This window comes from Pimephales promelas, chromosome 14 (genome assembly GCF_988280905.1).
Source record: "Pimephales promelas chromosome 14, fPimPro1.hap1.1, whole genome shotgun sequence".
Lineage (NCBI taxonomy): Eukaryota > Metazoa > Chordata > Actinopteri > Cypriniformes > Leuciscidae > Pimephales > Pimephales promelas.
In genome coordinates, this window is record NC_142782.1 from 16,437,554 (window position 1) to 16,465,452 (window position 27,899).

The 27,899-nt window shown below is 38.8% G+C and overlaps 1 protein-coding gene and 1 long non-coding RNA gene across 7 annotated transcripts in view; both read right to left on the reverse strand.

Annotated features, from left to right (window-relative positions):
- Positions 1-27,899, reverse strand: part of ncor2 (nuclear receptor corepressor 2) — a 100,666-nt gene that overhangs the window by 12,679 nt on the left and 60,088 nt on the right. For 5 of the 6 annotated variants that reach the window (XM_089119492.1, XM_089119489.1, XM_089119491.1 and 2 more), the window contains 20 exons: positions 23,340-23,485; positions 20,974-21,131; positions 17,659-17,721; positions 12,201-12,343; positions 11,952-12,090; positions 8,817-9,237; positions 8,281-8,386; positions 6,734-6,980; positions 5,391-5,438; positions 4,892-5,053; positions 4,477-4,589; positions 4,223-4,325; positions 4,050-4,142; positions 3,813-3,916; positions 2,155-2,302; positions 1,944-2,066; positions 1,792-1,866; positions 1,485-1,699; positions 886-1,246; positions 597-806 (listed from right to left, as the gene is read on the reverse strand). In XM_089119492.1, coding sequence (XP_088975618.1) covers positions 597-806; positions 886-1,246; positions 1,485-1,699; positions 1,792-1,866; positions 1,944-2,066; positions 2,155-2,302; positions 3,813-3,916; positions 4,050-4,142; positions 4,223-4,325; positions 4,477-4,589; positions 4,892-5,053; positions 5,391-5,438; positions 6,734-6,980; positions 8,281-8,386; positions 8,817-9,237; positions 11,952-12,090; positions 12,201-12,343; positions 17,659-17,721; positions 20,974-21,131; positions 23,340-23,485 — 3,178 coding nt within the window. The remainder of the gene's footprint in view (positions 1-596; positions 807-885; positions 1,247-1,484; positions 1,700-1,791; positions 1,867-1,943; positions 2,067-2,154; positions 2,303-3,812; positions 3,917-4,049; positions 4,143-4,222; positions 4,326-4,476; positions 4,590-4,891; positions 5,054-5,390; positions 5,439-6,733; positions 6,981-8,280; positions 8,387-8,816; positions 9,238-11,951; positions 12,091-12,200; positions 12,344-17,658; positions 17,722-20,973; positions 21,132-23,339; positions 23,486-27,899) is intronic. The other variant, XM_089119490.1, reaches the window with a different exon arrangement.
- Positions 18,500-19,907, reverse strand: LOC120486890 (uncharacterized). The gene is made up of 2 exons (XR_016146489.1): positions 19,613-19,907; positions 18,500-18,990 (listed from the first exon to the last, which is right to left on the reverse strand). It is a non-coding gene; the product is annotated as an uncharacterized LOC120486890 (long non-coding RNA).

The window sequence follows — 27,899 nt, forward strand, 5'->3', positions numbered from 1 at the left end:
TACATAAGACTGTTCGAGGATAAAAAAAAGTAGGTGCTTTAGGATGTAACTTTAATTTTATGTACTAGATCTACCGTCACTCATCATCACACTTCTCATATTGTTTATAATACATATTTCCAGACACGTTCAGTACAGTAATGTTGCCGTTTTCGTTATCATATTATACATTCACCTATGTTGACATTGTTGATTGTGAAAGATACATGAATAGTTAGTGACCCGTGTACAAAAGTGCATTATCTTACACAATTATATGTACATTATATACACAAATATAACATTATCATGGTACGAGCACTGAGCATTAGTTCAACGTCAATCTGATAGTCGCCTATTGTAACGTCGCAGTGGGAGTTTACATGAGTTTCCAGCATGTTTTGTGATGCTTTCTCCGGTGAAAGTCTCAGTGTGGCCGTGTACCATGAGTGCTCGCTCGTGTTCAAGCACGCCAAAGAGCACGATCGCTCTTGTAAAAATTGGTTGCAATCTGAAACATCACCGATAGAGGCCGCTAAAAAATACATACAGCACCTTTACAAGCCTTTTAAAATTCCCTGTCATTTGTACGACTAAATTGCAAATGTGTGCTATACCTGGGTCAATTGGGATGCCCCTGGGTAGAGTTGCAGGGTCAAATTGTAGAGGTATCTGGCCACGGTACATATCTGTTCCCAGCCCCTGCAGGATCCTCTCATAGGCCAAAGACGCAGTGTGCTCACCCACCGTTAGTGGAGACTTAGTGGAGCTCATATCTCGAGGGGTGGGAGTAGACTTTCTCTCCTGCTGCTGGGCCTTATTAGAGCCTAAGACAGAGCAACAATCTTTAAAACCTCATAAACTCACACCATCTACTAAATGCCATTGATTGGTAGAAGATGATACCTTCATGTGCGCGCTGTGAGCTTTCTCTGCCGGACAGTGGAGAGGCTCTGTGTGAGGGTGGAGGATAGCCAGATCTTTTGTGATCTTCATAGCCCACTGGACTGTGGTGGGATCTGCTGCTTTGCTCTCCACTCATGGTCAGTGGAGAGGCACGGGACAGAGAGCTGGGGGTGCTAACCACAGCACTGGGTCGGGATTTGCTCCCCACCTCCTCATAGCGGGCCCTGTCAGACCCTCTGTGCTCAGGCCTGAGCTCTAGATGAGGGGGCAATCCAGAGTAAGGCCGAGGAGAGCTGGCGATGATGGAGCGCACGTCATGCCGCTTGGATGAGCCGACGGGCTCTTGTTTCAGAGGGGTGCCCTGTCGAAGACGCATTCAGTGAGAAAATCTCAGTATTTAAAGCCTTGGCTTAACTTCATTAGTTGCCAAAGGCAATGCATCAATTACCAATACCAAGATACCAAAGCCAAACTTCTCAAATCAATCCAAGCCTATTATGAAAAGTGTAGCACTTTCAGAATTTTACCATATTTAAATTAATTTGTGAGATTTTCCACCGCAACAAGAAAAACATGTCAAAGTCAGAATTATAAGTCACCTGGGTGATTGAGCCCTCTTTGGGCTTGCCTATCACGACCCCCTCAGGAGGGATCAGGTGGATGGAGCGTCCTCCTTCTTTAACAGTGGGTACCATACTCTCATGAGAGCGTGACTTAAGAGAATCAGTGGGATGACCAGGCCCACGGGGTGATGGAGAACCCTCTCTTTTCATCAGTTTAACGTTTTGACGCTGACAGTCATCCCGCGGGATTCCTGAGAGAGAAAGAGAGAATTAAGACAATGACCATCTCAAGCTAAAGCTGGTCAGTCGAGGCTGTGACCTATGTTTCTGAGATCATGCTGACCTTGGGATATGGATCCACGGATGTGATGTAGATGAGGACTATCACGATCATGAGGCATTGCTCGACTGATCAAACCTGCAGCACAGAGAAAAAGCAGGTGAAGGAAAGTAAACTGGCAAAAAAGGAAACAGTTATGCTTAAGTTATGCTTACCTTCAGAGGCAGATAGTGAGTCTCTGATGGGTGGCACACGAGACATGCCAACATCCATCATCTCGTAGGACCTTTTCAGCCCACCCATGTCCCCACGACTCTCTTCCTTAGAATTTGGACCCCCTGTGTGATCAAACACACACAATAGTTTGAAACTAGTTCTGCCTTTATCATTAAAGTTATGAGCATTTACATGTTTGTGTACACTTACGGTCAAATGAAAGGATGTGTCCACTGATGCCCTCGTAGACTACGTGCCCCTTTGAAGGAGTGTCTTCTCTGCTTCTTTCTCTGCTGGGGCTGTCCTCGGTGATAAGACGGGTTATTGTGCCCTTATACAAAACATCTGCAGGAGTGCCCTAAAACAGATGAAAGAAAATGCACCATTACAAGAAAGTTGTGATCATCTCGAGTTCTTGCATGTTTGGACCGTATAACCAAGTGAGACAACTTCTTGAAAAAGATGGGACGGTTGCTGCTTGCTAATTTCTGCAATTATTTATTATTATAACAGGTTGATGGAAGGGAGGGATTATTTCCCAGTCTTTGCATCGGTGCATACGTCACCAGAGAAGAGATGTTGTTGCACGGGGGAGGGGAAGTTAATGTTTTTTTTTTTAAATAAATATCAATAGGACGCACATTTTATTTAAAAAAATGTTTTAGATATATAATAAACACACTGCAATATTCCATAAAAAGTGTCCAATTATATTTCAGTGACTTTAATGTCCACATGGTGGGAGAACATCTGAAATCAACAATAAGCAAAAAAAAAAAAAAATAAAAAAAAAAATAAACCTATTTTAGAGGTACAGAAAGTCTTTTAAAAAATAGGAAAACGTTTTTACTTTTGACATGCAATGATAAATTACTTAACATAAAATTATGAAAATTTACTAAGATAGCTACTGTGATCAATTTATTTGATGTTGTCTTAAATGTATACTTATATAACAAGCCTAAATACTTTAAAAAAAAAACTTTCATTATTATTTGTACAGACAACGAGTACAAGACAACAATCCACATCAAGTCTGACCTGATTTGACCCTTGTGTTGTGAGATCAGAAAATTCAAAGCAGCAAGCACTTTTTGTCTCTGGCATTTCATAACAATTGTATTTTCAGGTTCCAATACTGAAAAAACGGATGCTAAAATGTGCTTCAAAAATAGGCTGGAAACTTTTCAAGTGTGTTGCAAGAAATCACAGCAGGACAAATTATTTTTAAAGGTTTGACATTTACTTAGAAGTCTGGATGATGTTTAAGCTTCATGCATTCTAGTTAAAAATACCATGTTTTAAACAGCTGCATATGACTAGTGCCCTTTATCAGGTAGACAATGGCTCCTTATCTTCTAATAAATCTGCCAATAACTCTTGCAAAATGTCAGAGATAAACACAGAGCTTATCTCTACACAGACTTACTTGACCCCGGTCTGATTAAACCCTCGTCCAACAGCATTCTGATTTGCGTGAGCATGTAAAATGCGCCACAGTAGGTCAGTTGGCACATTGAGTGTGTGTTTTAGTGGTCAGCGATGAGATGTGTAAACACATTAATAAAGGGAGAGAACAGAATTGTACGCTGTGTACCTGTTGTTATGGAAACGGATTACCAGTTATGTCATAATATGGCGTGGTATGGCTGTGACGCAAACTGCCTGATCCATTTGACTGTTGAAAAGCCATTTATCTGAGCTGACTGCTCAACTGACTGCTAATGTGTGTAAAGTTGCACTCAATTGGTTGTAAATACATTGTTGATTAGTCAAAGAAATGTTGCAGCTTCAAAAACAGATTTCAGTGCCACCTCTCTTTGACAAAATGAACTGAAACGGCTTTTATAGGGAGGGAAGCTTCCTACCTGAGTGATAGAACCTCCTCTATATGATATGGGAGGCTCTTGGTGCACACGTGTGCCAGGGATGCCCTTTGTGATGCTGCCACCCTGAACAGCTGGCATGGGGCCTGTGAGAGAGAGAGAGAGAGAGAGTTAATACTGTTTTCAATCTATTTGCGGTATAAGCCTTATTTCTGCATTTTAATCTCTTTGAACCATGACTGAAACGAGATGAGGGATGATGATTTGTCCCAAACTCACCCCGTGATGCAGCACTGTCCTGTGTGGAGAGATTCTCAGCCTGAGAGGAGCTACGTGGAGACAACTGCTCTTGTTTAACGACTGGAAACCCTCCTAAGGAGACAGACGGAGACGTTGGATATGGAAAACGGATCGCTGACTTATGATTGCTGGCACTTATGACTCGCACTCACCCATTTTCCTCTGGTCCATCCAGGAGAGACCCATGGATCCTGGTGTTGGGATTTTCCCATGGTCCGAGCCATGAGATGGGTTGTGCAATTGCACTGGAGTACCCTGCAATACAAAACAACATTAACACCAGCATGTACCTATTAAAATGCTATTAAAACACTTTGAATGCACTATACATAATATTAATGATTGGTCCCAGTAATACCACATCAAAAGAACATGGCTACTGTGAGAGATTAAGTGCTGCTCTTACCTGCGTGATAGAGCCGCCAGGTTTGGCAGAGGAAATGAGAGGAGGGGGTTCTGGGATATGTAGAGGCCGCACTGCAGCCATTCTCTCCTGTGGCTGTAGAGTGGGAGCCAATGCTGAAAGAGAGCGATTAAAATAAATAAATACAGTACTGAGCAAACGTTTTAGGCACGTTAGTATTTTCACCCAAAAAAAGAAAATGGTTTTCAGCCAGTTATTTATATCTTTTGCTGCAGTTTGTCTTAATAATATTAACAACTAATATTACATTTAAAAACATTTTTTTAAATATATTTTTCAGTTAATAAGACAAAATATTTATTTTATTATAGAATATTATCTGAAATAAATAAATAAATAAATAAATAAATAAATAAATAATATTTGCGGGACTTTAGACAGGGCAATATTGTCTTACAGGGATTGTAGTGTAGCAGCTGTTCATGGCTGAATTTGGCCATGTCTCTGGGCGAGAGCTGGTACGGTGACATCACTGGCCGGCCTAGACCAACTGCCCGAATGTCATCAGCCCCGGGAATCTTTTTACCGTCCGCAAGAGGAGAGAACGCCCGGGATTTATCTGCACACATGCACAAAAACGTACAAAGATGACTGTCAAACAGATGATTTCTGGATAGCAGTCTATGTCACTCTTTTTTGGCGAAGGTGAAAACGACAAAGCTCAAATCATCATCACAACCCCTGCATCAAAAGCAGCAATCTCCAGTGTGAAAAACACACAGATAGCAGTTATTCCACTCATCATAAGGCTCATCAACACTGTAAGCTGGAATCTGCGAGCGTAGCGGCATGCAAACACATCTGCGAATCATTCACACTCCCAGAAATCAACACAACGCTTGATTAGAGTCTGATCTAACAGTGTGTGAGTATGCGCGTGTGGTGTGTAAACCTACGTAATCCATGTAGCAGAGCCTGAAGCCATCTCTCGTTCCACTCCAGCTCTGCAGGGACAGACACACTGCAGCTCATCACATGGCCATGACCCAAGACTCTCTTTCTCTCCAAGTACTCAAAAGGAGCAGTTTTGTGACTTAACTTAGTGCCCATATTTAATCCCACCACAACCATCTTTGTGTAATGAAGTGAAATTTCCCTGTTGAGGACTCCTATTCATGGCGTGTAGTAGTGACACTGAGATGAGATAATCTCACCCATTTCTCTCTCTGTTCTCATTCATTTAACTTCATTTTTAAGGGCTAATCATTGACTAAAAATAGGCTTTCAATGACATTTTCATGCTACGGTCGGTCGATTTTTTTGTTTTCTTACTTTAAAAGAGGCCACAGAGTGATAGAAGAGACTAGCACAGCTATGGAAATCAGACTTTATTTGACAGCAGAATCCTGCAACTGATTTTTTAGACTCAAGTGAGCCAAAGAGCAGTGTAATAAAGTAATTCCTGATGGACATTATAAAAAAATGTGAATAACTTCTCTTAGCTCATACTAATATGGTCACACATATATTGTACATCCCTAATTGTATGTGTACGGAGCGTAAAAACTAGCAAATGTTATTGTGAGGTTTAAATATTACAAAAACATTTTGGTTTTTAATTTCCGTTCAGTTTCAATGGTTTCGTTTTAATGATTCATAAATAGTGCAAGTTCATTTAGATCTTACTAGAATTAGACTCTTTATGTCAGATTTTATTGAAACTAAACAAGATTTCCATTTGGATGTGGTCACATTCAAAAAAGGTGATGTTCTGTGTTCAATAGTGTAGCGATGTATGAAGCACAGCTCACACTTTTAAACCAAGCATTGTTTTTATGGTTAAAGCAGCAAATCCAGGTGACTAACTTGAACCCATTAGATATAGCACTGATTCCCATTGAAACAGCTGTTTGCTTGTGAAAACTTGCCAAATAATGTTTAATGTGCACATCAGCCTGTTACTAAGGCAGTATTCATTTCAGAACTGCATGTGTCAGGTAACAAGGTGACCTGCTGTTGGTGGTTGTTCACTACAACTGTCTGTCTAGGTGGTCGGGTCTTGACTGAATACACCACCTTGTTTTACTATATTTACAACCAACGCTCTTCACAGCACTCAAAAATACAACAACCATACCACTCACATGTGCACAGACACACACATCAGAACTTGATTAACAGGTGGGGTAGACACAACCGAGGAAAACAATGGTGGTTGTGGTTGATAAAGCTGAGGAGGGAAACGGATTGAAGGGACAGATAAAAGGATAATGTGGGATAAGGAACATGAGCAGCTTACCTTCTCTCTCTCTGTCAGAGACACCAGGGCTTCGAGTCCTGACCCGTGGGCTGCTCGAGTCACCGACCCCTGGATAATGCTGAGATTTGGTTGGCTGTGACTGCTGCTGCTGCTGCTTGGCCTCTTGGGAGGATTCATGTGCCATGGTAATCTGCTGCTGGTACAATGCAAGAGCATGGGGCATAGCCTGCTGCTTCCCTAGCAACCCAGGCCGGTTATCTCGTCCTGCTACCGACACCTCTGGCATCTACACACAAAGACAAAATGATTTTATATCTTACCATTACCTAAGACATGTACATGTTTTTAATCTACTTAAATGTGGCATATCATGGAAAACAAAATTAACAGGAAGAGGAGTCATTAAGAAAGACCGTAAAATGACCGTAAAAGGGTGTGCAGGTTGGGGGAAAACGGACAATATTTCCCCCTTTAAATTGTTGGTAACACTTTATTTCAAGGTCACGTAGTTAGACTTTACTACACGTATTTACTATAGTAATAACAGTAAATTATACATAATTACAAGCAACTAACCCAAAACCCAACCATAACTCTATAGTAAGTACATGTAGTTAATCAATATTACTCAGTACTTATTTGAGTAAGAATAAGTGTGAAAACTACACAATGAAACTACATCACCTAAAAATAAAGTTTTGTCTCTATGAATGGGTGATTAAATCATTAACTCACTCGATAAAAAAAAAAAAAATGCTAATGTAATGATTCTGCAGTGGCTTTGTTTGGAACTATTTTCGTTGGTGAAATAGAGCAAAAACGGATAATATTGCATCCAAAATGTAACTCGCACGTCAACTTGTTTATTGAACTGTTGTATTTAATCAATATTAGGGTTAGGGTTAGAAAACTTTTGATCATACAGGGGCATTCTTTATAATAGGCTACATCACACAGGAAAGTGTTCAGTATCAAGGTATGATATTGTTTTTTCAAAGTGAGTGACATACTCGATAAGGTCAGCTTGCACATTGTTAAAACAGCAATTATGATATTTATTGTAAACAATACATATTGCATACCCCTAATAACCACATCACTGTGTTTAGTAACAGAGTAGGTGGTGCTCACATGCAAAAAAAACTGCTAGTCAATTATAACAGAGGTAATTTACATTAAATCTTAAACGGAAAGCAACAACCAAACCCATTTGAGCCATGTAGAAGTCAGGGGGGAAAATACATCCCTTTAAAAATCCAGACTAATAAAGAAGAGGGAAAATACGAGTTCCTCTTAAAACAGCACATATCAGTTTCCACACCCCTCCTCTCGCCAGATCTCAGACTGTTCAGTCTTCTGTAAACTCATCATGAGTGTCTGAATAGCTAAGAGCAGAGGTGGAAAACTAGCATCTCATAGGATTAAATACAGCCTTAGTAACCATGGCAACATGGAGAGAAGATGCTAATCTGTGTAATCTGGCCAGATATGGCTTGGGTTAACAAAAACCTTATGAAGTTCAAACCACAATTGACTGAACATGAATAACGGCAGGATGAAAAGCTGATGAATGTTGGCATACTCACAATGGGAGGTATGGCGGCCGCTCTCTGCTTGAGCGTTTTGAGGTCCAGTGGTTTCTGAACTGGAGAAGAGATCACTCCATCATGGGCGAAATTCAACAAACTCGGCCTAGGAGACGTCATTGTGTTGAGAGTGAGAAGTGATATTGCTTAATATGGTCAGAGCCTCATTTTCTCTTATTTACTGTCTTTGTAAACAGCCCATTAATGCCACAAAACCACAAACACTTAATCATCATCATCCCACCACACAAACAAATATAGACTTTCCACATGTAATCGTATGGAAATGTAAAATGCAAAATACACAAAAGATAGCCAGACACACACACACACAGACAATTCTAGCTCTGTTATGTTTGGCAAGGGTAATGTTTCCCCTGACTCGGCCAACATATACTGTGTTTGGTGTCATGGAAAAAAATAAAGTCCTACAGGACGAATCAACAATCCCAGCCTCCTTAACCACAAAACACATCAGACCCCACCCAAGCAACCAATCAACTCTGACTGCCAAACACACACATGCACACTCTCACCTGTTCTTTTCTGAGCTCTCAGTCTCCTCCACCTCATCGGCGCTGCATGTGGCGCTGGAGTCGCTGTCGTGAGCTCCGCTCTTTCCTCCGTGCTCTTTCTTCTTGACCTCTTTCTTGCCTTCCTCCACCTCCAGGGCAGGAGGCTTCTTATCCTCTCCTGGCACCTCCTTACCACCCTCCCCTGGTTCAATCTTCACTTCTTGCTTCACTCCTACCTGCTCCCCTTCTCCCCTCTCCACTTTTGGCTTCTCATCCGGCCCCGTCTCCACAGCTGTCAAGTCCTTGTCCGTGGAGGATGAGGAGGAGGAAGTAGCGTTGGGTGCAGATTTGGGCCGTGCCGAGCCCTCTTCTTTGACCTTACTGTCATCGGAGGAGCGTGGGGAAGGGAGGCTCTCAGTGTCTGAGCTGTTATTGGCTCCACCTGAAAAAAAAAAAAAAAGGTGATGGGAAACGTTGTAAAAGGGCAGGACATGGATGGCAGATGATCTGTTGAGTGTGACTGCTTTAAAGTTGTTTCAGTTGATTTATCCATGTTGAATCATTTTCCTCTTGTCCTGGAATAAAGATCTGATTATGGGATTGAGCAGCCTTTTTGGGTAAAATACACTACCATTCAAATGTTTGGGCTAGGTAAACATTTTAATGCTTAGTTACCCATGCAGCATTATTTGATCAAAAATACAAAAACAGTAATATTGAGAAATATTATTACAAATTAAAATAAGCTGAATTTTGATCCCATGTCACATGATCCCTCAGAAACCAGAATAATATGCTTATTTGGAGCTTAAGAAACAGTTATTATCTATGTTGAAAAAAGTTGTGCTGAATATTTTTGTGGAAATCATGAAACATTTTTTCAGGATTCTTTGATAAATAGAACGTTCAAATGAACAGCATTTATTTTAAATAGCCTTTACTGTCACTTATGATCAATTTAATACATCCTTGCTGAATAAAAAAAAATATTAAATTCTTATATATATGTATATATATATAATATATATAAATTATGTTATATATATAAATTGTTCAGATAAACACAAAATATCACTTAAAAATAAAATAATAATAATAAGGAGGTTAAAAAGTCCCAAATAACTAAACTCTGACAAATGAAACATTTAACAACATGAAGCATTTTTAAAATCATCATTGGGCAAAAAAGATCCTAAATGAAAGAATCACTCTTATCTAAATCTAACATGTCCTTTGTCAAATCAAAAAGTAAACATAACTGGTAAATACACAGCAGGGGATTATGATAAGCCTCATTTTCCCACTGGCATAACAAACCCCAGCCGTTGAGTGTGCTCTCCCAGCTGGATGTAATTACACAATAACCATAACATAATAAGCACTTCCCTTGCTGGCTTTCTTTCACAAGCTTTGACCTGATAAATGTGGCTTTATGAAAGCTTACAAAAGCCATTTATCGGCAAGATTGCCAAACACACCGGACAAAGCACTCATTTCATAGCTGCCTGGCGGACTTGTGGAAGTACAGCTCCAAAACTACATCCACAGCACGACACACACTCTGACAGCAAGACAGTGATAACTACACCTCTAGTCACTTCACAAAATGCAGCTCCCCGGAAAAAGCAATCCATGTTTGTGCAGAGTGTCGCCTCTTTCTCAGAACTTGACAAAAGTAGGTCAGGGCTCTATCACGGATGAGGTCATAGGTGAGTCTCGGCCACGTGTTCCTGATATTCTGAGAAAAGCACGAGCTGCAGTGGGATTTCCTGGCAACCGCAAAACCTCAGAGGTGTTTCATTGTGACTCGTGATAAAAAATTTTTTACTAAACTGCTCATTTGATTCTCAGATGTTAGCACTGAGCTTTAGCCTGGCTAACTCATTGAGACTTGGGTCTATGAACCACATGTTCATTTTCTCGTATTTGAGGCGTGGTTTATGAATGCCCAGAGACGTTTATTGGGTGCTAAGAATGTCTATCAAATGTGACTGTACAAAGCTCATAGCCAATCGTTTTAATTATACCAGATAACGTATGTAGAGCGACAGAAATTAAAGAAACAATGGGTCTGAGATTTAGATGGCGTGCATCTAACAGCCGTTTCCCACCGAGCGATCGAATCTGTTTTTGCTGCACTGTTCACGCTCAATTAAAGTGAAAGCACACTTTTGATGGACAAAAAGAAATAGGATTTCACACAAAACAGAATAAGCATTTCTAGTGAGTTAACAAGAACTTGAGTATAGGCAAATAAAACTAAATCAAGATTTAGAGGCTACCCGGTAAAAACTAGTTTTTAATAATTCAGTTTGGGTGAAAGTCGTGTTTATATATAAAAAAAACTAAAGTAAACTAGCCAGGAAATATTATATATAAACGTTCTTTTAGTTGATGTAACACACAGACAGCTACATAGGCAAGCACAACCCAGATCAAACCTGACTGTGTGGTTTTTTTGTGTGTGTTTTGTTTTTCACGGAGTTGCAGTCTTATAAAATAATCGAAAGTATGACTGAAACTAATAGATTGGAGACATTTTCTGGGTTGTTTTGTTGTCTAACATGTATGCGAATGTTGTACACCTCCCCATAACAGACTATCAATGTTATAAATGACCAACTTCTAAAAACAAATGTATTGTTGTCTTTGAAAAAAATTGCTCGCTTATGTAGCTTTGGAGCCGCTTCTGTGACACTGTACAAATTCTTCCAGTGTGAATACTCTCGTGCGTCCGCAGCTGCAGTGACGACGTAAGTTAGTTACGCAGACACGCTGTTCAAGTGCTGCTCACGCTTGCGTCGTCGAAAGGTAACTTCGCATCTGCTGCCATGTTGGATCCATAGGTATAAACAAACTGCTTTGGTGTGTCGCATAGACGTCATCATCGTTTTGCTTCTCCCTCCCCGTTTTGTGATTGGTTCCTGGAATCCAGATTGCCTAGCCGCGCGAATAAAATCGCGCTGCGGCAAGGCAGCAAGGGGAAACCCAGGCTAACTGAGCTTCATTACTTTTATTACTTCATTACTTTTATACTTTTATAACAGTCAATGATTAATGTGCAACAAATTACTGTGTTTGAATGGACATTAATCATTTTAAAAGTTACTGCATAATGTGGAGGTGTGAGTCAAGTATTTGTGTACGTGTACGTACCCTCTCCATCCTCCTGAGCCTCTTCTTCATTGCCGCTGACTCCCGATCCCTCCATCTCCTCTTCCTCTGCAGCAGATGGAGCGCTGGCCTCCTCGTTCTGAAGAGCTTTACCTTTACGCCTGGCTTTACGCTCTCTCTCCTACAAAAAAAAAAAAAAAAAAAAAAACACAACATGAAACCAATACTACTGACAATTATAAATAATTAATCCCATGATCTCTAGGAAACGTGTCTGTAAAAGAAACTGACCGATTTTATTTTATGCTGTTGCAGAATCTCATCCAGTTTCTGTCTCTTCTTGTAGTTGAAGTAGAAGTTCTTGCACTGGGAGACGGTTTTGGAGCCCACCATCTTGGCAATGGCGGACCAGTTTCGACCATACTGGAGCAGACCTATGGAGTGAAAGTAAAAGAAGGAACATTCTCACTTTACTAATGCAAAAAAAAGGAAACCGAGCTATGAGTGATAGGCCTATCATCATAGTTATTTCTTTGCATGAGAAACCATGTCACTAACCGCATGACGCAACTAAAACACTTCTCATTTTATTGATACATAGAACAGGAAAAAGGGAAATGAGACCTGTGAGAGAGACACCAGTATACATTGTATAAAATATTAAATGGATTTTAAACATTTCAGTTTTCATTTTTGTGAATTTTGAGTAAAACTGTGTAAAATAACTGGCAAATTTAGTAATTAATCTACAGTTCAAAAGACTGTGATCAGAAAGAAAATAATACTTTTATTATGTAAAGATGGATTCAATTGATCTAAATTGACAGTAAACGCATTTATAAAGTTACAAATAATTAAAAAAAGAAAGACTGGCGTAATGGTTGCTGAAAAATCAGCTTTGCCATCACAGGAATAAATTACATTTTAAAATATATTCAAATAGAAAATGAAGCCTTGGTTATCATAAGAAACTTCTTTCAAAAACATTTTTAAAACAATCTCACTGACCCCAATCTTTTGAACAGGAGTGTATGTGTAAGTCTCACATATTTTTTTCCCTACCTGGTGTCCCACTAAGTCTTATTCACTCAAAATAGGGCAGCACCAAGGCTGTTACAGTTCAAATAAGATTTATATTGCACACTGTGTGACAGACAATATCTTTCAACACTAACAAACAAAATCCTTATGTGCCAGCAACGGAAGCCTCAAGCGTTCCCATCCGGCAGCCTTGCGTCTTCATTAAGGAAAACCTCAATAAAAGGTCAAAGTTCATTTGCAGCTTGCCGTCTGAAGAAGGAAAGTGGGGCAGCAACCTGACATGAACTGTTCTCAATCATTTAACACCACGCTAACGCTCACCAGACACCAGCCAAGTCATAGTGTGCTGTTTAGCTTCACATTAGAGACCTATCTTGTCTAGTCTAAATAGTTGCTTTGATTTATATCGCTAGTGACCACAATAAAGCACCGCTGCCGTCCACATCAAAGCTACAATTTAGCTTGGACAGGGACAGGGAAAACATGAGATGGAGAGATAGAATGAAGAGTGTAAGTGCATTGAGCCCAATAAAAAAACGCCATTGGTAAAAAAAAAAAAAACAAAGCAAAAGCAAGAAATCACTTGAAGTCTGATTTGTTATCCTCACCATCTCTGATCCTTGTTTCATCTGTTTATTCCTTAAACTTCCAGTTGTTTGTCAGAAACACACACACATCCTAACCTACGTAACATGTCAAACACCCACTGACAGTGCAAAGACTGCTCAAATAAAGGCTGCTTAGCAATTCTTACACACACAATCACCCAGAAGTACTTTTACATGGCAGGTCAAAAGTCAAGGAAACTCTTTTACTGCCCAATCCAACAAAGGGCAAAGTTGCAGTTAAATCCAGTGAAAGCCCAATCAACTTCCTGAAATGCATTTGTCCTCCATCTTCAATTTCAAAACACCGGATTTTTTATTCACTACACAATCCGGACCGCCCAATATAAGAGGACTCCAATCAGATGATGCTGTCCAATCAGCTTTGGTAATTCAAGAGCATGTGCCAACGCTGCATCCAATCAAAATCCTCAGCACCGGCCCACTGTGGATCATCCAATCAGGGAGTCGCATAAAGAAAAAATGCGGTCCACTGGTCCACTCTTCTCTATCGCTCCATCAGTCTTTTCATTTCGCCCACATGATCTCCATAGAAATGAACAGCGGAGGCTCTTGGAGCTCCAGCACAGCGTGAGGAAGAGCAAGAATTAAGAGAGAGAAAAAGGGAGTGGTGTTTTGGAGAGAAATGAGCTCCCCATTCCAGCTCTGATAGTTGTGCTGTTGTTTCTCTGATTCTCTGGAAATGCAGCAGCCCTTCTCTTTTTCCTCTCTCTCTCGCTTTCTCTCTCTGTCTATTTATCAAACTCACATGCTTTCTCTCGCCAGCCCTCTCTCTTTCTGTCTCAAGGCCACAGTTTTTTTCCACTCCTCTTCACTGGCTGCCGCTTGGCTGGACTTTAACAGCAAAGTGAAGCTGAGATGCAGTGACTCCACCTCCCTAATGCCCGTCCTCCCTCCCTCCCTCTCTCCCTCCCACCCTCCCTCCACAACCTCATTTGATCTCTTCTATCATTCTGTCTCTTCTACACTCTCTAATGCATATTATCTGCGCCAAAACGTATCTACGCTCAAACACTAAAGCAAACAGACAATAGGACCAATAGATTGTGGCAGGAATAGAGAGAAAAGGATAGAGATGTGAGAGGTTTGATGTTGATATCATGAGAAAGCAGAGGGAAAGCAATTCCTCCTAACTGACCTGCTTTTCTTCTTCAATGTGACCTCTACATACAGTCTTTAACAACAGTGTGTGTGTGTGTGTGTGAGAGAGAGAGAGAGAGAGAGAGAGAGAGAGAGAGAGAGAGAGAGAGAGAGAGAGAGAGAGACAGTGAGGCTTGCCAAATCCTCTAATTCGTGCCAACCCACAATTCAGCCACTTCCTTTCTCTCTCCACTCCAACAACCGAATCTAACCACTCACTTTAAGCTACAGAAAGAAACTGAAAGACAGAAAAAAGACAGATAGAAAGATGGTAAGAAACAGATAAAAAGAAAGACAAACAAAACACAAATAGAAATAAAGAGAGAAAGAGAAAGTCAGACTATATATATATATATATATATATATATATATATATTCTTTATTCACTATATATATACACGAGAGAGAGAGAGAGAGAGAGAGAGAGAGAGAGAGAGAGAGAGAGAGAGAGAGAGAACGGAAGGCTGACAGAGACAGAATAAAAGACATAGAGAGAAAGAGAATCAGAATGACAGTGGCCGACAGAAAAAAAAACTGAAAAACGAACACCAAGAGAGAAACAGAAAGAGATAAAAACAAACAGAGGGAAAGACAGACAGGAATAAAAACAGAGAGAGAGACTGAATAAACAGAATGAGAGTTAGAGACAGAAAAACAGATAGATAAGACGACAAACCCAGCATAAGACACAGGAATAAAGACAGAGAGAAAGAGAGAGAGACAAATAAACAGAGAAAGGAAAACAGAAAAAATAGAGCCAGGAGAAAGAAAGAAAGAAAGAAAGAAAGAAAGAAAGAAAGAAAGAAAGAAAGAAAGAAAGAAAGAAAGAAAGAAAGAAAGAAAGAAAGAAAGAAAGAAAGAAAGAAAGAAAGAAAGAAAGAAAGAAAGAAAGAAAGAAAGAAAGAAAGAAAGAAAGAAAGAAAGAAAGAAAGAAAGAAAGAAAGAAAGAAAGAAAGAAAGAAAGAAAGAAAGAAAGAAAGAAAGAAAGAAAGAAAGAAAGAAAGAAAGAAAGAAAGAAAGAAAGAATCACATTGACTTATTTACAGGAGTGACAACTGGAGCAACTCATTGCTGTTTATTTACATACAGATGCAAGTAAAAAACACAAGTAGAATGTCACGTTTGTTTGCTACAGATAAGATGAGCTTATATCCATACTACACAGTATATACATCAGTCCGCAGCTACTGTCTCTAAAGAAAAGCATCTAAAAAAAGACACATGAGGAGGGCTGTGTGCAGTAGCTTTGGGTTATATACATAGGCCGCTATCCTGCTATGAAGTGCCCTCACAGCCACATACACACTTACTTCCCCTCATTTACTCAGAGACGTGCACGCAAGCGAGGCCACCCTGCCTTTAATAGGCCGTGCCAGCTCGCATTAGTCACAGAGAAGAGCTGCTCTCTCTCTGTGCAGGAATGTAGCGAGACGGCCAGGTGCCATTAACATATATTACTGTTGTCTCTCTCTTTCTCACTTTCACATAAGCATAGAGATAAACACATTAGCATAGAGAGCAGTGAGCTGCTTTATAAAGGACAGACGGGGTATCCGACTGCCATTAAAAGGGTCAAGGGATGAGGGGTGGCAGGATATTTGGGAACAGACTAGAAGATAAAGAGGGGACACTGACGTTAAAAATAACAGCAGCTCTCTGGTGGGAAAGACTGAGGTATAGGCTTTGCTTTGATGGTGATAATGAGAGACATGTTAATGACTGTGTCTATGTTAATGAGAGACACATTGAATCCATTTATAAAAAAAAATGCAATAAAGTTGGGGAAAATGAATGAATGAATAAATAAAGCATTGTGCAAATTAATAAGTAACGATTCTCACCAAAATCATTTATTTAAATATTTAAAATCATAACTAAAAACAAAGAAATTAATTAGTAATTTAATAATTAAATGAATAAACATGGTTCTTGCAATCATTTAAATATTTGAACGAACAAATTCATAATAACATACATAATCCATAAATTAAGGAATGAATGAGTAAATTAGTAAGAATAATATTTATTTATGTAATAATTAAATCAAATAAATAGGGTAAAAATGTTTAGAAATGAAGGACAGATAGAAGAGCGCTCTTCAAAAAAGAAAGTGAATATCTGTAAAACGCAAATCAGATTCTACATTACATAAATTAACACTTGTTGGCATGAAGGCAAGGACAAGTTCTTGTGATTGTAAACAGCAAATCTGATTTGGCTCAGGGGACTTTATCATTAATGAAGTGTTATTAAGTTACAGATCTTGTAAGCCAGAGCAGTGTGAGGCAGGCTGCCCGATGGATCAGATATGTGCCGGTGCCAGAGAAACACAGAGCTGTTAACAGAGTGACGTGGAAGTAGCTCATCTGAAGTAGGTCAGCGGAGCGGCCGTTTAACACACTAACAGTCTACATTACAGTCCAAACACGAACGAGAGAGAAGATTAGACCTTTGCTCTTTACTCAAGCTTTCTTTCCTTTTCCCTCAAATAAAATCCCTCATGAAGGCGTTTCAAGGTCCAGTAACGAAGCTCTGTTTGTTAAACCATGAGTAAATGACACTGATTTCTGAAAGCAGCAGATCTGAACAACCAGCTGTCATGTAAAGACACAGTGCCCACATTTAGACACATTAATATGTGTATCACTGAGTGGATGTGTGTGAAATGAGGCCAAGGGCACAGAGTGTGATTTAATGCTCATGTAAATGTTTGTGGAGTTGCTAGGCTGAGTGTTACAGGTCTTATCAGGCAGAGTTACATCTAGTTAATTCGACACAGGGAAATCCTAACCGTCAACATCCTATGAAGACAAACAGAAAGCCCATTATGACCTTTTCTAACTTAATTGTATGTGCACAAATGGATCCATCCAGTGGGCATGTTGTCTATTCAATAAACACAGTAGTGACAAAATACACAAACACACAAAATAAGTACTGACCTTTCTTTGCCGTCTCCATCTCCTCTTCAGTCCAGCGAGAGCTTTCGTTCATCTCCAGGTTAGCTAAAATACAAAGAAGAAAGTCTTTATAAGACAAGTCAGCAACCATCTTGTTAACAACCTGAGCAGCTATTTTCTGTTTTGAAATTTCTAAGTGCAGCTACCATCTATTTTAATGAGTAGAGATTAAAAAATAAAATAAAAAACTGTTTGTTTCGATAATACATTTCAATCAGCATTTAACAAATCTGAAAATAAAAATAAATAAAATAAAATAAAGAATATCCATATATATTCATATCCTTACTTAAACTGACTGAAAAATGAACTAAAACAAAGTGAAAGTATAAACAGTCAAAGGCAGAAACTCAAGGTGAAGCGACCTATTGAAATGACTCAAGCTCTTGTGATGTAAATTAGTAAAGGCCAAGAGCTGGCACAGGCCGTGTTTAGACCCTCATGCTGAAGTATAGGGCAGCTTTTTAATATTTTTAACCTCTTAACCAGCGCCCCTATTTTTGAGAATTTTCTGAAAACGACATACCCAAATACAAATCTTTGTAGCTCTTGAACCCTATGGTCCACATTCATAACTCTGATATTTTTTTAAACTAGACACTTGAAACTTTGTTACCCAAGAGTCATTATAATTCAAAGTAGCATAGGAACAGAGTAAAACAAGGTAAAATATACATGAAATTGATTCACGATTTCTTTGAATAAACTTCATTTAGGGAAAAATGTATCAGAATTTTATGTTAAGGCCTTGAAAACACCATAAAGATAAAACTGAATGTCTGACCATGTTTTGATTCAAATTTGAGGAAGATACTCCCAAAAATGTAGTTCCTGTAAGCTTTTATTCAAGAAAAGTCTAGGCGTCCTTTCCAAAAGGCCACTTGGAGACTCCAAATGGATACCTGGTTACCAAATGACATAAGGAGTAAACACTACATACTACATACATGTTTATCCATTCAGAACTATTCTGCCCATCAAACTACACAAGAAAAAATTATTTCAGCACAACATTTTAACATTTTAACAAAATACTCTTTATTTTGAATATTTATAATAGCAAAAACAGTGAAAAAAAAACTCACTTCATTTATCCAAAAGTGATTGTTTTACTAATGAATAAAATATATAAAAAGAAAAAAATAACATTTGTAATTGCAACAGTGTTTTTTACTCAAATAAGTTACAATAAACAATTACAATGAATATCCAATTACAAAAACAAAAAGCAAGCGCTTACAGTATTTACAAAGTGTAGGAAGACATGTTGATCAAGGCAGTCACCACCAAGGTTTGTTCTGGAAACCAAAGCCACTGAAAGACAGGAGAAATAAAGTGTGTAAGCAGAACAAATAAAATTTGCACAGGAAAACACACACACAAAAGAGGATTTCAGTTTGAGTCACATTCATCTATTAGCAGCATCAATATTCCATTATATTACAATATCAAATGTCACATGCCTTATCGTTATAATGCTCAACATTAAAAATGCTTTGTAATTATTATTTTTTCTATGTATAAAATTATATATATATTTACTATATCTTCACCTGACATCTTGTAATCCTTTCCTTCCATTATATTTATATTCATTACACCATTCATTCATATAAACGTATCACTGTACGTCTCATATCTTGCTAGTCATCTCCACTGTTATTTTATAATCAACACATCTTCACCTGACTTCTTATAATCCTTTCCTTCCATTATTGTAATATTCAATGCAACATAAATATAATGTGTGTGATAAAAATATTTTCTCTTTATGTATTGTTATAATATAACGTTACAGCTCTATCACCTGCTCGTGTAGCCTTGTGTCTTTGCTAGTAGCTAATGTCCATCGTCATTTTATAATCAAAAACATTACATGAACAGAAAAACTGCCAATAATAAACATAGCAATAAATGACAATGTGTTGAAACTTACCGATCTAAAACGGGATCGAGTCCATGAACAAACATCTCCTCTCGACAGACGCTCGACACCGTGTTCTCAGATGCATCTCTCTGCGTCTTTGCTCTTCGTCGCTGCTTCTCATCACTTCCTCCAAAATACTCTCAACACCACAAAAACGCTTCTGTAGACGATGATCCATGATGGAGATTGTCAAATATAACTTTGGAGAAAATCTATGAGTTGATACGAGCTCCGTGTAGCGAACCAATACCTAGCCTATGCGCTCCGTGCGTAAAATGGCGAAAGTGCACGAGCGAATAACAACATTGCGCAGTTGTGTTTGACAAATCTGCTTGAGAACTGTCAATCACTGCAATCGTGTTTTAATTGGTCAATACTCCCATCCATCAAAACATTGCCGATTACACATTGGCTGGCTATATCCAGACTTTATCCAGCCAAAAACCAAGATGCGAGATTGACAGGTTTCTAAGCCTGTCAGGCGGTCCCTTGGCATTTTGATCGATTACAGAGCCTGTGATTGAAGGAGAGAGAAGGGGGATGACTCATTTCATCCGGAAGAGTCTAAACTACAGGGGTGAGATGGCTTCTGAGTGTTGGAAAATGGATAAGAATCGATATTTCTTTGAAAATAAACATGACGCGAACTCTATCTCGAAAACGCTCATGCAAACAAAGGAGGATATTTCATTTTTTTCCCTATTTTTTCGTTGTTTTGGATTAAAAAGTGGGATGCATTTTGAAGAATGGACCCTTACATTGAAATGTATGCTGTTGTTTCTTGGATTCGTCCGAACTGATCTGAACCATACGAGATGAAAGATGAGTATAGCGGTTCATTTTACTCATTTTCAAATGAGAGGTCCTTTTGCATTTAATTTAACCCTTTCCTCTCTGTTGTATTGATTGCAAAAACAAGTTTAGAACATGATTCTTGAGTGTTTTAGCTTTCAAATGATGCATAGTTTATGATAGTCAGTTGAATATTTGTTATAAAACAAAGCTTAAAAAAGGTAATAAAAGTTTAGCCACGCCCTCGACGGCCCGTATTCGGGCCGGTGCTTGATAAGAGGTTAACTGAAACAATCAGCGAAAGTTCAAGAACAGTCTTAGCTAAGCAAGATGAGCCACTCATCTCCAAAAAAGTGAGGGGACAGATACAAGTTTGTACTCAAAAATTATTTAAGTATTTATATAAAAAGTATTTATACACTATTTCATTATTAGGATCATTACAGTTCCGTTAAAATGCCCTTACATTTTGGGCAAAATAGAAAAGTTGTTGTACAATAAAAAAAAAGGACTCATTTGAATAAGTGACCTCAGAGGCCCACTGAAAAAGTCAATGGTATGTGAGTGTGTTTGCGAACCTAGTTCACTGCTGAGAGGTGAAGTGTTCTCTTCCTGCTCATTGGTCATAGAGCGGGTGACTCGTCCTTTCCGGTGTCCGCGGCTGTTTGCGGTGCGACGGCCTTTAACGGCTACAGGAGGCTCTTTCTCCTCCCCGTCCTCACCAGAGGTGTCATCTCTGCAAGAACAGAAAAAAAAAAATCATTATCAAAGTCACATCCTACGTTTTGCTAATGCACTGATTACATTGTTCATTTCATAATCTGCTTATTGAATTCCATTTAAATATGCGTCACCGATTCATTCAAGAAAAAAACTAAACAAAACTGTAGCAGCACAAAAACCGTAACGCAGCACTGCTGTGTGTTGCTCAGACACGCACAACAGTTCTGCTGTGGCTTTGATTGGAACCATTTTCATTTGCAAATTAGACCAAAAATAGTCAATGGTGTCTAAAATGTAAGTTACTCAATATTAACCACTGGTTAATTAAAATGGATCAAATAAATTGTATTTGCAATCGTGCATATATTCTGGAAAACAGCACTCTTGGTAGTGTGAAGTTGCTATACTATATTATGTTTAGGGATGCACCGATATGACAATTTTGCCCGATACCGATAATTCTTTATATTTGAAAGCCGATAACCGATATTTTGGCTGATAAATCTAAATCCACATTTTTAGGCAATTTTTGATTTTCCTCATTAAAAGCCAAGATGCAAACACAATTATGATGTTCTTATTTTAATGTTGTGTAGCCGATATGACAGACTTGCGGTGCACATTTTGCACTTTAACTGGATTTTCCTTTTTTAAAGTGATTTCAATCGTATTTCAAGCAATTTAAAAGCATCATGTTGAACAGTGCACATCTAAAGTGCCTCAGCTGAAGGACATTATTTATCGGCTTTTAGATATCGGCTAAATGTTCTTGTTGGGCCGATAACAATAACATTAAAAATGATCATATATCGGCCGATACTGATAATGTGAACGATATATCGTGCATCCCTAATTATGTTATACATATAAAAATGGTTAAGTATGTTTCTATGAGCTACTGTGAGTTTCCTTGCGTTTGCTGTTGAGCTCACTTGTTTTGATTTCTCCACAAGATCTCTTACAAACAAACAGACTGTGTGAGCCTCAACTGGCTTGGCCATGTCCACTTTCTATCTCCATTTACACTAAATGTAATAAAATCAGAATCATCAGAGTCGCAGCCGAAATATAGTGAAACTTCACCTCCGGAGACTGATTCCCGGCTCGAGGACCTTTGCCGATCCCATCCTTCTCTCTCTGTATCCCATGCTTTCCTTTCTAATCTCAACGCTTTCCTATCCAATAAAGCCATAATAAAAGGCCAACAATTCTGAATTAATAAATAATAAATCATTTGCAGTTGAAATTTTGAGCACCCCCAACAGAAAAATGACACATATATGCACACATATGAACACACTATGCAAATGCTCTCTCTAGCAAGTTCATCCCACCTTCAGGAAGTGGCTGTAGGATGAGCAGACCCTCATTTATCTTACCTGTCCTGCACATTATCCATCTTGCAGATACAGTACTAAATATAGGAGCAGCAGCTGTGCCCACAGGTTGAGAATCATGGGGTGGGGAGAGTCAGAGAAAGGCACAGACTCTGCTTAATGTACTGCTTTAAAGTATAGCTGGCGTCCTGTGGTGCATACTGAGGGCTGTGTATTCGGGCCAGTGCTAATGTGCTCTAATCACATCCTACAGCACTGCTGACTGCACAGGTTCAGTTTAGAATAATACACTGTTACCTGTACTTCCCTGGTGTATTTTAATATAGCGTGTGCACCTGTGAATGAACTAGCATTCAGAAACAGCTTATAAAATTAGGCTGAAATGATACAGAATCTGCATCTGTACATAGCTATTCTGTGTCACTGGTCTTTTTTATTATTTATTACTCTAAAACATATTCAATTTAAATAGATCTTAATACATATATATTATATATACACAATATATATTTATTATTATTATTTCTGACAGTTTACTTGATTACTTGAAAACTTTCACTGGTATTGACTACTGAAATTTCTGTATCAAGACTACAGTTCTAACCTAGAGACTGTGACACGCAAACGCCTCAAAAGAGCTCTGAATCAGAGGACTTTAGCACCAGCGTTGAGTGGCAAGTCAGCAGAATGCTTTTTCCACCTGCCGGTTATGTAACTGTGCCTTCTCTGTTTAAGCTGAATCACAGAGAAAAACAAGCTGTAAGGCCACAGGTTTCAGAGGATTCGATGAGAGAAAACGCAAAGAGAAAAGAAAAAAAAACAGCTGACAGACTGATGTGAGATGAGAGGAAAAGAAAACCAGTAAAAGAGAGAAAAATACTCACTTCATGCCATCCTCTTTTTCCTCTCCTTCTGCTTTTTCCTCCTCGCGTTCTCCCTCCTTTTCCTTCTCTTTCTCTTTCTCCTTTTCTTTTTCTTCTTTCTCCTCCTGGTTGTTGCGGTTCACCTGTTGCTGGGTCTGTTGGTTATTCTGTAAGCACAGCCAATCAAAAAAAGACATAAAAAACATTGCTTCCTCTCAAAAAACATCTCTCCTATTTGAAGGCATTAATGAACATAACATCCTGAATATGTCCATTCAAGCTCAATTTTATCTACGATGCCCAAAAAGCACTCAAGAACCAGGATGTTCTTTATAAGCACAGTGAGGAAAACACCCAGAGGAAGTGGTGTTCCTATCACCCAGGTCTCACTTCTATGTATCTGGGTTTTCCTTCACAGAAGAATTCCATTTTGAGTTATGAGGCCCCATAAACCATCTATTTTTGTCAAGAAATAATATACTCCACTATGGCAAGTGCGAAGGGGAAAAAATGGACGACAGGGGGATGAAGGGGGAGGGGACAGAGTCAGAATCTGAGGGGACCGAGGACAGAGAGATCAATGAGTGAAAGATTGCAGGAATCCCTTTAAATAACCATACGCACAAACACAGACACAGGAAGCTGACAACTACGTTTTTCCCAACATGATTTTGTTATAACAAGTATGATTTTTCATAAGGGAAATTTCTGTTTTTTTTTTTTTTGTTTGTTTTTTTGTTTTTTGTTTTTTGCCAGTTTTTGAATATTTCATTACTTACTTACAATGGTCCTGTGGTAAATATAATAAAGTCAAATAATAATGAAGTCAACTGCATGCACAATAAAAACACAAGATTGAAAAACAGGTTTAGATGGAGTTCAAGTTTAATACTTGTCCAAGTCTAAAAGGAGATTGCATAAAAATGGCAAGACTTAATAATTGGTGACTATTTTGTATCTAGACAAGCTTATGTTTTTAATATGCATTTAATTATTTCATTATTACAATTGTTCTTAAATACATTCTTAATACATTCTTAATAACACTACATATAATTCTTTTTTTTTAAATATTGACACCAAACTTCTGAAAAGTCGATCCATTTCTGTATTTCACATGATGAGTATTGCCACCCTATGTTATAGTTTTCACATTTTACTTTTAATCTGAATAGATTATTTTGAGCAATATAAGAGATACAAGTCAATGGGCTTTTTCAGTACAATTAAATGTCACGTCAGTTGCCCACATCCCTCATTACAGTGCTGCATGCACACACACGCAGTTATTCATGCACAGTTAAACACACATATACAGATGCACTCAACCATACTGTAACTTGCTTTCTGTTTTCCTGTCTCCCTTTTGTTCATGCTTTCTCTCACTCATCAGGCTCATCCCACTATATCCCTCGCTTTCTGTGTTTGTGGCACTGGCTGAGAGCATTTTAATGCGAGCCCATTAAGATCAGGCAATATTTAATGACCTGAGCAGAACTGCTCCGGCAGCAGAAGACCAGTAAAACAAATGTGTTTGTCTGTGGGCTCATTATTCTATCAGCTTTTATTGAGCCTGTTATTATTGCAGGCAACACACACACAGGGAGAGCTCTCCTTCTAACAATTTCATCTTCTGCTCTCTCTCTCTCTCTCTCTCTCTCTCTCTCTCTCTCTCTCTCTCTCTCTCTCTCTCTCTCTCTCTCTCTCTCTCTCTCTCTCTCTCTCTCTCTCTCTCTCTCTCTCTCTCTCTCTCTCTCTCTCTCTCTCTCTCTCTCTCTCTCTCTCTCTCTCTATTCAATTCAATTCAATTCAAATTGCTTTATTGGCATGACTGTACATATTACAATATTGCCAAAGCTTGTAACACATAGCATAGTGAAGACATCAATAAAAACAAAGTATTATAACAACTTAAATTGAAATGTACAAATTAAATTAATTGCAAAAAATAACAGTGTAACAGATTATAAATTCTATGAACGTTTGATACCACAGTGTTTTAACATATATATACACACATACACACATTACTGAGGGTCACTGTGGTGGACATTAGGGAGACACACTGAGGTCACACATTCACACACATTCACCTACTGTCTCTCAGGCTGTGGCACGCACACACGTATCTGGCAGTCAGTGCTGCGGTCTGTCCCTCTCCTAGTAAGATCTTTATCTGCTCTACTTCAGTCATGGCTGTAAAGTTGTGTATTAAGTTATTAAGTTTTTTGAAGTAGAGGTCTCTGATCGAGCTGTATTTGTGGCAGTGGAGGAGGAAGTGTGTCTCTGTTTCGATCTCTCTCTCTCTCTCTCTCTCTCTCTCTCTCTCTCTCTCTCTCTCTCTCTCTCTCTCTCTCTCTCTCTCTCTCTCTCTCTCTCTCAATTCAATTCAATTCAGAAAGCTTTATTGGCATGACAAAAAATACATTTTGTATTGCCAAAGCGTCAAAACAACATAGAAAATGATTTGGAACATTTAGTACACAAAATATTAAAACTGATATCATAAAACAATAATAATAAAATGAACAGATTAATAAATAAAATAAAATGGATTTAGAAATCATATATATATATATATATATATATATATATATATATATATATATGTATATATATACATAAAAAGAACAATATTGAACATTATATACATGTGTGTAGGTCTTAGGCTGTGAGAGAGTGTGTGTTTAGTGTATGTTTGCTGGTTTCTGGTCGTCCCTCAGGATGTGGCAGGATGCTACAAATTTTGCAGCTATATTTGAGCATTTGGCTTCTTCGCCAAGAATGAAACAAAGTTTTTGGGTCGGATTACAGGTGTTAAATTGGGGAAATATATTATTAATTTTGGGGTAATAGTGGTCTCTAATGTGTTCATATTTTGGGCATTCTGTGAGGAAGTGCAGCTCGGTCTCCATCACTCCCAGGGTGCAGTGCGGGCAGAGTCTGTCCTCACGGGAGAGCCAGGTCTGTCTGCGCCGGCCCGTCTCGATGGCCAGGCTGTGCTCGCTGAGTCTGTACATCGTCAGGGTTTTCCTGAGTCTCACATCACTCACTGTGCTCAGGTAGTTCGCAACGGTGTACTCTCGATTTAGTGCCGAATAACATTCCAGTTTGTGTTGGTTTTTAATGGTGTTTGTCCAATGGGTGATGTACTTGTCTTGTTCTGTGTTGATAATTTGTGCGGGCCGAATGTGTGTGAGTGTGTGTGTGTGCTGAGGCGAGCTGATCTCTGCAGGAGAGAGCCCAGTCAGTCTCAGCACCAGCTGGCACAGGGGACTCCTCGCTACGCTCAGCTCTTGGTGTTTTAGGGCTTGGTAATGGTATGTGTTGGGGTCGCTTGTTTTTAGGTGTTTCCAGAATTTGATGGCTCTTTTTTGGATGTTTAGAAGGAGAGGGTATTGGCCTAATTCTGCCCTGCATCCGTTGTTTGGTGTCTTTCTTTGGACTTTAAGTATTCGTTTACAAAAATCTAAAAATCTCTCTCTCTCTCTCTCAACCAAAACACAAACATTCATACATTCACGACGCAACAGTACCGTGACTCTCTGTGTGCGTGATCTCTCTCACACACGCGTACAGAAATTAATGAGTGTGTTTTAGATCAGGAGAGAATCACGGCGGACTCCAACAGAGCAGAGAGCTGGATAATTACTTCATATGGTTTGAGCTCACTTTGAGGTGTGTGCCTGTGATGCTCATTAGAATCATGCTAGAATAGATTCATTTTTAATAACACAAACTCATTAAAAAGACAAGCCAAATTCACACTGCCACGATAAACACTATAATCATGACTAGAGGTTGACCGATTCATCAGTTTTGCCGATATATTGGTACCGATATAGTTGATTGGTGGAACTATTGTTATCGGTAAAAATCCACACCGATAGTTTTTCCGAGTTGCGTCCGTTGCTGGAGCGGCTGAGAAGAGTGTGCTGGCTGTCATTACACAGTACAAGAGAGCTGAGAAGAGACTGCTGGCATTACACAGAACGAGAGCGGCCTCTAGCGGGCAAATAAAAATTACCACTGGCGACTTGTGTTGTTTATTGTAACACGTGAGGCAGCATGCAGCACAGACAGAACACACTGCACTGAGAGCACTGACACTGCAGATGAGCATTTAAAACACAGACAGGGAAATGGTAAGAATACAGAACACTACAGTCCATGTTGCAATATCATTATAAAGTAATTAATTTTCGACTAGATGCTGCATTAGCAGAGAAAGAACAGAAGTATATTTGGCGTCAAGGCTGTGGGGACTCTAACATAAGTACCTCAAGCGGTTAAAGCAATGTGACACAAAAAAACGCAAACTTTTGCATGTAATAGAGGGTCTACAAAATTAAATTTGCATGTAATATAGGTCTACATTTATGCCATTTTAATGTTCTGGCCTTTGCAAATATTATATTAATAAAAATGTCCAACACTCTTTAGAAAACATATGCTTCTAGGTTAAAGCTAAAGAAACCTGTAATATTTTAATGTTTAAATTATGTTCTGTAGAATTTGTTCCGTACAACTTTTCATTTTAATATATTCATTTTTATATATTTATTTAATTTAGTACATTTT